The following is an 11,352-nucleotide window of genomic DNA, read 5'->3' as shown; positions in this document are numbered from 1 at the left end:
ATTACCCTCTGAAGTTGTGAGCTCTTGTAGTGTGAATCAATTTAAAAACAACTTGATAAACTATCTAAGTAGTGAAATCGTGCTAAGTGAACTCTGATTTAGACGTACCAGCATCAGCTGCCTGTCTAAGACTAAATAATAATAATAATAATATAATAACAAACGAAGATTACCGAGTTAATTTAGGATCACAGAAACTTTTGAACTACTTTCGGGTGTTTTAATGATTTTATGGTTCTACGAATGTCTTGAAATATGTTTCAAAACGTTTTAAATGTTATAATTGAACAAACAAAACTTTTCCAGAAATTCAATCATAAAGTTGCGACTACTCTCAAGTAGATTTGGGTTCAATTTGAGTTATTGCTACGTTTTATTGCGCATGAGAGGAGGCCTGTGCCCAGCAGTGGGACGTATATAGGCTGAATTATTATTATTATTATTTATTGTGGGTCTCGTTACAGTTTTACGAGACTTGGCGTTTTGATTATGTGCAGAGTATTTGAAAAGGCTAAGAAACATTTGTCTGTTTGTGTGCTTAGATAGATTATAACTAACCGAGTGTCGGTGTTATAATTTTATCGGCAATTTTAATAGTAGTTGCATTGCAAGTGTGAAGCACACAATATGTTGATATGGGCGTGGCCTCTCTCTCTGACATGAGTTCAATCAAGGAATTTGACTTCTGTGCCACTTCAGAACTAGTAACAAAAACAATTAATATTTATTTATTTATTTATTTTAAAATTTTAATTAGGCATAATTAGATATTTCATACACATAAAACTAAACACTTTTTGGCAACAGAACGGCGTACATACATACATACATACAATCACGCTTATTTCTCAGAGGGCTAGGCAGAGACCACGGATTTCCTCTTGGTACGATCCTGAACCTCTTCCGCTTCCTTTACTTTCATAACATCCCTCATACACGCTCGCCAGTTTAGGGTGCTCTTGACCTGGCCTGTCTTAAGAGTTTCCCCGATTTGATCAGAGAAAGTCCGCTGAGGTCTATCTCTTTCAGCACCCTCTTCTACTTCTCCTCTTTGTTAGCTTTCTTTCACTCATTCTTCCCACATTGGACACGTGCCATCTCAACATAACCCTTATTTTGTCACTGCATCTTCTTTCAGTCGACACTTAACACGACGTAGTACCGTTGGATCCTCTGCTCTTGTGTCGGATTCGGCAGTTTGTCCCGGAACTCTGAAACACGACACCCTTCGGACATCATCAGTTCGATAGAGTAGTTAAATAACTTGTAGTGACCAAATGGCTGGTACCCACAGTTCTTAGAACTTCCTGCAAACCAGTTCTGCCAAGAGCGCTCGATACTGCAATTATAGGGTGAAATGGGGCAGTCAACATAACGTTAGAACAACCAAGACTTTAAAAGATATACTTTTGAACGTAATTTTAGAAATTTGTCTATAATTGAAAAAGTTATCCGGGATGTCAGATACTTTTGGCGCGTTGTTTCATCCGCTACTATTGATGCTGACTGTACATAAGACCGTGAATTGTAAAACCTGCTTATCTCTTCATTGATGTATTCTTAATAAAATTTTGTAGTGTGTTTTTAAAAGACTTCAAAAAAGGAGGGTTTTATAATAATTTCGACCGTATTTCTTTCTTTATGTTACTCATGTCAAAACTTCCATTTGGAAAATTATGTTTTGTGGTCAGAATCTTGTTCTGATGATGGGATCCATAAGGAATTCCTCACTTCTTATATACATACTGTTTGCGCCGCATAAATATAACCTTTTTATTATCTATTCTGACCTCCTTGTCGGGTTTTCAAATAAACGGCAAGGCGGAAAAAGAAGTATATGTACATGACACATTTCAATGTCTGAAGAGAAAAAATCCACAAATAACGATATTGCATGCACTACAAATAAATATATAAAAGAAAGTGAGATCCAAATAATTCAAGCACATCAATATCCAAAGTGCCGCCGATCTGTGGACGCTCAACAAGGAGTAATTCAGAACCAGTATAATTTAATTATTTCGGTAAGTTATTCCGCATCTCCATTTTTGGCCTATGAACCGGATTCCAAATTTACCTTTAAAATTCTATAATTCATCCTTGTTGCTCACTGAATCGCGGTTTCTTAATTCTTTATCAAGATGTTCCCGTAGGTAATTAATTTATCCAAAGGTACAGTCAGTATACTAAGTTATTGTTATTGTCTGTTATTTTTACGCGTAGTGTGTGGAAATGTGTGGAATTATTCATCGCGCTACCTTATTCATAAATAGATGTGTTACAAATAATATTTCATAATTTGTAACTGTCATATTGTGTTTTAATTTTCACGGGACATTTTTGCATGCAATGTTCGTTATATAATTTTTATGTATTTTAAGTTACAAAATACATTAAAATAAACTGAAAACTACGGGTAAATTATTCCTGAAGGCCTCAGTTTTTCTTTAACTGTAATTAACCTATTGCGAAAGTTACACTTGTATTAAGGTATCATACAAGCGGAACGTTCGTATTTACTTCATTTTCCTTCGACTTGTATTAAGATATTATTCAAGTTGAATATAATTTACAATTACTTGTGTATTTTAGGCAATTATTCATATTTTTCGTGCTGTCATAGTAACAACTAGGTAACCATGGCAACGAGACTTAAGCTCGCCGAAGCAAAGCGTGCTCAATGTTTCATACGTTTACAAAACATTTACGATATGATTCCAAAGCTAAGCAGTGACAAGAAGGCTCTATCGCAGTTCATCGCGCAAGCTCGATTGGTCGATCAACTGAGGAAAGAATTTATAGAGTTGATGGATGACGTCAATCTTCTGAACTTGGAGTTGGACCCGGAATATAACGTGAACTACAGCGCAATGAACGCGTTTGAAGATCTCTACTGCGTAATCAAATGTCAAATTACAAAAATTGATGCACCTGCTCCGAGCCTCTCGACATCCAGGGATTCGAGCCATACCTGTAAGGACGACTCCATTAAAATCCCACGGATTGATCTTCCTTCTTTCGATGGAGATATTCAAAATTTCCCATACTTCTATGAAACATTTAAGCGTATCATACATGAGAATAAAAAACTTACAGATTCTGAGCGTGTTCATTACTTATTTAGTCATCTGACAGGAAAAGCAAAGTCGATCTGTGTGGGAGTTATACCTGCCGCAGAAAATTACAACACAGTTTGGGAAGCATTGATCGCAAAATATGATGATAAACGCGCATTGGCAACGTCATATTTAAACCAGCTGTTTTCGATGAAACCTGTCAACGTCAACGGTCCTTCGGCATCTATTTTAGAAAAAACAATTGATTCGTTTGCTGCTACTATTTCAGCAATAAAACAACTCAAGCTCGAAAACTTAAGTGACTTTATTTTCATTCATCTGGGTCTTAAGTTATTAGATTCAGATACCACAAAGAATTTTGAGATGTCTATTCGGAATTCTTCTAAAATGCCTACATATGACGAATTCATTTGTTTCATTAGTGAACAAGTGAAGATTTTATATCGGACATCGCAACGAACGCCAACTAAGGCTGAAAGCGGCTCCGCTGCCAGCACTAGCAGCGTGCGAGCTCCTCTCCCTCGCACACCCCAAGCGTATGTTAGCACGCAAGGGCATGACAACGGAAATCCATGTGCTATGTGTAAGAGTAATGATCACTCGCAACTTTATAATTGTAATTCCTTCATGAAACTCCCACCTAACGAAAAATTTAATTTCGTTAAGGAAACTCACGCGTGCACTAATTGTCTGAACACGCATCATACTGCATCGAAATGTTCCTCAAAGAAAACTTGTCGTAAATGTCAAGGCAAACATCATACAACGTTACACTTTGAAAACTCAAAACCTGTAATGAAGAGAAACGAGTCCAAGTCCTCACCTAAGGATGATAGTGAAGCTAGCACAAGTTCATCTGTGACGGACAACGGTGCCTCCGTATGTACTCATTCGGCATTGAGACAGACTAAATCACCCTTGACGGAAATTCTCGCCACTGCTAAGGTGCTAGCTAGTGGGCGTAACGGCAAGGACAAGGTTTTGAGATGTCTGCTGGATCCAGGATCACAGAAACATTACGTTACATTGAAGTGCTGCAAGAATTTAGGTCTTCCTGTACACAGCAGCCCCGTGACTTCAATAAATGGATTAGGGGGAACAACGATAACACAACCCATTCGAGGAACTGTCAACTTAACATTTAGGTCAAGATATGATCCTAAATGTCAATATACTATCGAAGCGCTTGTATTAGATGAGATCACGCCTGATTTACCGACCTGTCATATTGATCAATCTTCATCTGATCTGTTTGATAATTTACATCTAGCAGATGATTCCTGGGCGATCCCAGGAGAAATTGACGTACTTCTTGGTGTTAAGTTATTCACCAAATTGTTAATGTCGGATAAAATTGAGAACCAACCTGGTTTGCCTGACGCTTTAGAAACTACACTGGGGTACATCATATTAGGTGATGCTCCCGCAGTAAATGCTTCCTACTCAGCAGCTGGGTATTTTACTTCGGTTGAAGTGGGAAATTTGATGCAAAAATTTTGGGAAATTGAAGATTTAGATGGAGTCATTCATAGTCCTGCCGACAAACAAGCTGAAGACATATTCAAAAATACAGTGAATCGTTTGGAAGACGGGCGGTACGAAGTTGCACTTCCATTTAAATTGGAACCAAACAATTTAGGCAATTCTTACAAGACTGCTGAACGCAGATTTTTAGCACTTGAAAGAAAATTCCTCAAACAACCTGAGTTAAAGCCAGCTTATGATGAAGTTATCCGTGAACATATTGATAAAAAATACTTATCTGAGGTTCCGAATGATAAGTCAAATGATGCTTATCACATACCCCATCACGCAATTGTCAAAAGTGACAGAACAACCACAAAGGTGAGAATTGTGCTGGACGCTAGTGCACAGACCACAAGCGGCTTATCATTAAATGACATACTTCACGCAGGACCAAATCTACAGGCTGACTTGTTCTGCATTCTCCTAAACTTGCGATTATTTGCTATTGCCATCACGTCTGATGTACGTCAAATGTATCTGTGTATTGACGTACGGGGGGAGGATCGTCCTTATCAGCGTATCCTTTATAGGTTTAGTCCTGAAGAAACTATAAGGGTGTTTCAATATAACAGGGTAGCTTTCGGTCTACGTAGCAGTCCTTTTCTGGCACTGCGAACTGTCAAACAGTTGGTAGCTGATGAAGGTGATAAATACCCACTCGCAAAAGAAATCGCATCTCGTGATATTTATATGGATGATGTAGCCAGTTCAGTTATTGATGAAGACCAGGCTGTACAAGCGACTAAACAACTGCTGGATTTGTTCTTGAAAGGCGGATTCCAATTAGCAAAATGGTCGTCTAATTCTGCAGCTGTTCTGAAAGAAATACCAAAGGAACTACATCTGTCCCAAAGTGTCACCTTCGACGATGATACAACGTTGAAGATTTTAGGTCTTCGTTGGTATCCTGGTGAAGATGTATTCAAGTTCCAGGTTAGTCCCGATGATCGACCGTGTAGTAAAAGAAACATTCTTTCATCAGTAGCTCGATTATTCGATGTTCTGGGCCTAGTTGCCCCTGTAATCGTGTTCGCTAAGCTTCTAATAAAGGAGTTATGGCTTTTGAAAATCGATTGGGATGAATTGCCGCCTGATCAAATTGTACGCCAATGGCAACAGTTCCAAAGTGAACTACCGCTACTATCTAACATTAGCATTTCCAGACATATAGGTGTTATTGAAAACTGTTCATTAACTATAGTTGGTTTTTCGGATGCTAGTGAAAGGGCTTATGGTGGAGTAGTTTATGCCTATGCCACCTCTCCTAATAATGACCGGGGTGTCATTAATTTAATTTGCGCTAAATCTAAGATAGCGCCCGTGAAGGTTGTTAGCCTAGCAAGACTGGAATTATGCGCAGCATTGCTATTGTCACAACTAATGAAAAGGGTGGTTGATACCTACTCGACCAGATACCCAATTGACTCTATGTTGGCCTTTTCCGATTCAACAGTGACACTCTGTTGGATTCATTCGTCGCCCCATCGATGGCAAACCTTTGTGACCAATCGAGTTACTAAGATCCAAGAGAACTTGTCAGGCGATCATTTTTATCATATCAAGGGAACAGAGAATCCAAGTGACTGCCTGTCTAGAGGCTTAACTCCAGCACAACTGGTGAACCATCCTCTATGGCTATCAGGCCCTCCATGGATGAAACTCCCAAAAAACGAATGGCCGATTCAGGCGTTTATTCCAGACGAAGTTAACGTTCCTGAAGAAAAAACGGTTTCTTTAATGACTTGTGACAATTCGAACGACAGCATAATTTATGATTTGTCTAAACGGTTCTCGTCATGGATGAGATATGTTCGCACAGTTGCCTATATCTTAAAATTCATAAAACGATTACCTAAAGGTCTTATTAGTGCTGATGACTTAACAACAGCCGAACTGGAAATTGTACGAGCTCTACAAAGAGTGTATTTCAGTCAACATATTTTAGACATGACCTTGAAAAAAGGGCTTACAAAGGCTTTAGCAAGCCTAAAGCCATTTATTAAAGATGGAATTCTTCGCGTCGGAGGACGTCTCAGTAATTCTAATGAAGATTACGATTATAAACATCCTTTGTTATTGCCACGTCGTGATCACATCATTAATCTACTGGTCGATTACTACCATCGACACCATTTACATGCAGGACCTGAAACTCTTATATCTATTCTGCGGCATCGATTCTGGATTATAGCAGCTCGATGTATTATTCGTCATCGGATTCATTTATGCAATTACTGCTTCCGGACCAAGCCAAAGGCTAACTGCCCAATGATGGCAGATTTACCAGCATGTAGGGTAAATCAAGTTGAGAAAGCCTTTATACATACTGGTTGCGATTACGCTGGTCCTTTGTATTGTACACCTGTTCGACGAAGGGGTGTGAAGAGTCAAAAGGTTTATTTGTGCTTATTCACATGTCTCACAACGCGAGCAATTCATTTAGAACTTGCAACTGACTTAAGTACAGCCAGTTTTATGTCAGCATTTAAGCGGTTTTTATCCAGACGCGGTCCTGTTAAATACATATACAGCGATAACGGAACAAACTTCCAGGGAGCCAATACATATTTGCAAGAAATTCATAATTTCCTTGCGAATGAGTATAGAGAGGCTTGGGAAAATGAACTATCAGCCAATAAGATAATTTGGCGATTTATTCCCCCCAGTGCTCCACATTTTGGAGGATGTTGGGAAAGTAATGTTAAATGCGTCAAATTACACTTGTATCGTACTATAGGTAAACAAATTTTGTCATTTCAGGAATTAATGACAGTTCTATGTGAAATTGAGGCTTTATTAAATTCTAGGCCACTATCCGTGTTAAGCTCTGATCCCGCTGAGCCTTCCGCATTGACACCAGCTCATTTTCTTAATGTTACTCCATTGAAATATCTTCCAGCTGCGTCTGTTGCAGAGGTAACATCTGATCATCTTTTGCAAAGATATCAATTATTAGATCGTTTAACACAATCATTTTGGAAGAGGTGGCGCGATGAGTATTTGCACACGTTGCAAACCAGACAAAAATGGAATACTCCTTCTCAGCCTGTTAAGGAAGGAACAGTTGTAGTTATTCTTCAAGAGAATGTTATGCCTTTACATTGGCCGTTAGGTCTTATAACTAAACTTATGCCGGGCAAGGATGGTATTGCCAGAGTTGCTTTGGTTAAAACCAAATCAGGCATACTTAAAAGACCTTTAGTAAAATTATGTCCTTTGCCTTCTCAATAATATATGTATTTCTATTAGTAATTCGTTATTTCTATTAAGTTATGTAGGCCTAATTTGTTTATGTTCATTTAGTTTTCTCTGAGCAATAAGGATGCTATTATGTAGTAAATGATTTATTTAAATAACTTTTGAAAACTATTCCTTTCAAGGCCGGGGGAATGTTTGCGCCGCATAAATATAACCTTTTTATTATCTATTCTGACCTCCTTGTCGGGTTTTCAAATAAACGGCAAGGCGGAAAAAGAAGTATATGTACATGACACATTTCAATGTCTGAAGAGAAAAAATCCAAAAATTACGATATTGCATGCACTACAAATAAATATATAAAGGAAAGTGAGATCCATATAATTCAAGCACATCAATATCCAAAGTGCCGCCGATCTGTGGACGCTCAACAAGGAGTAATTCAGAACCAGTATAATTTAATTATTGCGGTAAGTTATTCCGCATCTCCACATACATATAGCGATTTTTCTATTTTCAACAACAAATCAAGCAATTGCATTCAAAAAAGTGTCATTTGGTGAAGTGGAACTGGCGATGAAGACCAGTACGGAACTCTTCAACTTATATTATTTTATTTTATTCTTTTTGAAGTCGGTTTTTTTATTGTACACATTTTATTATTTTGTCATTACAGTGTATTTACTCTTTTCAATCTTAAATATCTAGGTCAGGATATTTTCTTATTATTCCCTAAACTTTAGCTGCACGTAATTAATAATGCAGACATTGTTTGCCAGCAACCAGCATTCTATTTAAACCAAACAAAACAATAGATCCCCAATACAAAACGACTCGTTTCAATAGGAAAACCGAGTGAGTTAAGACTTTTTGCATCTGGATTACAAATGCCAAGAATATCCTAGCTTTCAACTGCGTTCTAAACGGTCATTAACTTGTTTACGATGCCACGTTACTGGAAAATTCAATAATCTGAGATCCTTTATCTCTTTTTCTCTAAGCTTGACAGAAAGAGACAGAGGTTTGACTATAGTTTTGAAATTTCTGGCACTAGTTTTAGGGTGGAGTTCAATAAAGCTACTGACGAATGTGTTATGTCGAACAAAATTTATGTAATCTTGTAACCATGTAAACAAAAGGAGGTAGCATCGAAAACCTTGCTAGGTTTCGTGGAAAAGCTTGGATGGTTAGAGTAGCGTTACCTCGTTTTTTGTAGAAAATGCCTAGTAAAACAAGAGTGAAACTAAATAATCTAGCATGTAACCATCATGCAAAATAAAGGATGTATGTATACGCAACCAAAACCTTGCTAGGATTCGTGGAGAAGCTTGGGTGTTTGTCAAAAATACCTAGTAAAACTATACATTGTTATTAATTCGCGAGTAATTGTAGAAAATTCTGTGTAACATTTATGCTTGAAATGTATGCCCTAATGCAGAAGCTATCGAATGATTATTTTTTTTCAAATGTACGATAGGTAAATGGACAGATAATGGTACATTAACCAAGTGCAGTCGTGTTTGGCGCCATAAAACTTCGAAGGGGTGCATTTTTAAAATGGTTGAGAACATAGGTATGGGGGGTGATTTGTCGATAAAATTCATCGTACTGTAAGTGGTTAATGGCTCCACTATACGTGTACAAGCATATTGTATACGCTACCATGTAACAATATCGCTCGTTTCGAGCTATTATATAATTCCTATGCAGCCTTCAAGAAGACGAATGAACATTGTTGCCCCACTCACAACATATAAATCCTTGTTTGCTAAAAGGCAGTACAAGACACAATCCGCTTACCTTTACAACAAAATAAATGTAAAAATTAATATATACGAACAGAGAATACATAATTGTAAAAAATCCGTAGTGGAATGGTTGAAGATACTTAGTTATGAAGACACTGAACTTCTACTTAATCTTGCCCTTAACTAATTTGTAAATCTATGCTAAATAAAACAAACTGTGTAATTCTGTATAATATTCTTTATTTAAGCAAGTACATAACATAAAATGAAATTGTAACATTAGTTAAACATTTACATGCACACACGCAGACACATACGCGCGCGCAAACACACACGCACACACACACACACACACACACACACACACACACACACACACACACACACACACACACACACACACACACACACACACACACACACACACACACACACACACACACACACACACACACACACACACACACACACACACACACACACACACACACACACAGACGCACCCAACTACAGGTTCCTATTTAGCCGTAAGGCTATTATTATTACTACAACTGCTCTGTAGTCGTAATACTCGTAATGAGTAATGAGTACTTCTAGTTTTTAAGTTATAGATTATTAATCAGATAGTTACAATTGTTACAAACAACCATTGTTTATTATGGAGGAGCGGGACTTCCTGACACAGGTATTTCTTACCTACTAGGAAGACCCAACCTTGTTTGTCATATGTGTACCCAACAGTTATGAAATAAATCATTTTCATTTTCATTTTCATTTTCATTTTCCTATGGTCACATTGGTATGGTTATATAAAATACACCCGATAGGAAATCTATCGAAAAAGTTACTCTTTAGATTTAATTTAAAACCAAGTCTATTCACAACATTATCAATTAAGTGAAACTATACCTACAACAAAGTTGGCTGAATCCACTAAAGCTAAGCTCTCGAATCTATCGCCAGTAATCTGTGCCAGGGACTGCATCGATCCGACTACCTCGCTGTAAAAAGGAACATTTCTGCTGCGGTTTAGTCCGCCCGTTAAAATGGCCGCCAATCACAACGAAGCAAAATTTTAACGTACAGTCACGTCTGAAAATATCGATACGAAAAATATGCCAAAAATATGTATACACTACCTTAATATATCGGCAATAAGGTCGCGTATACATATTTTTGGCACTTTTTTCGTATCGATATTTTCAGGCGTGACCGTACCTTGTCATTCAAGACGACGCTTGCCTTGACTCTTATTGTCATGTTATTAAAGGTTAGATTTGACAAATCTGCGCGTCATTGTGGATTTATTAAATTAAATTAAATAATCATTTAATTTAGGCATAACCCATATAAGTGTAGACTTAAATAATAATGTTAAACTAAGACTATTACAATTCCCACAACCTACCATGCAACACATACACTTAGGGCTAGGACTATACAATACCGAGTGAACAATACATACACTAAAATGTTTTTCCATTAATATTAACATAGGTAACATATTTATAATAGGGCATTCGCAGAAAAGTGTCGGGTACGTGAGACAATTTTTTTAACACTTCTCATAAAGCTAAGAAGCCGATATTTGTCATAATAACGCTAGCTGTCAAGCAAAGTATCTCAGTAGCAATGTACAGCAAAGTAAAGTACTCAAAAAGCAGTATTGCGTTGGTATTGCGCTAAAAAAAGCAGCAATGTACATCGAACCAAAACATGTAATTATCATAACCTCAAATTTTACAAATATTTACGATCAACGAGCGTAATTGTATATTGTGTCCACCTTGACTTTGCTTAAG

The 11,352-nt window shown here is 37.4% G+C and overlaps 1 protein-coding gene across 1 annotated transcript; it reads left to right on the top strand.

The window, feature by feature from the left end:
* Positions 1-2,711: 2,711 nt before the first annotated feature.
* LOC133533508 (uncharacterized) lies at positions 2,712-5,537 on the top strand (the record flags this gene model as incomplete). The annotated part of the gene is made up of 2 exons (XM_061872488.1): positions 2,712-2,897; positions 3,879-5,537. Coding segments are annotated over exons 1-2 (1,845 nt in total), but the record flags the coding sequence as incomplete, so codon positions are not given.
* Positions 5,538-11,352: the final 5,815 nt, after the last annotated feature.

The sequence above is a fragment of the Cydia pomonella genome, unplaced genomic scaffold (genome assembly GCF_033807575.1).
Source record: "Cydia pomonella isolate Wapato2018A unplaced genomic scaffold, ilCydPomo1 PGA_scaffold_172, whole genome shotgun sequence".
NCBI lineage: Eukaryota > Metazoa > Arthropoda > Insecta > Lepidoptera > Tortricidae > Cydia > Cydia pomonella.
This window is presented reverse-complemented; position numbering and strand designations above follow the sequence as displayed.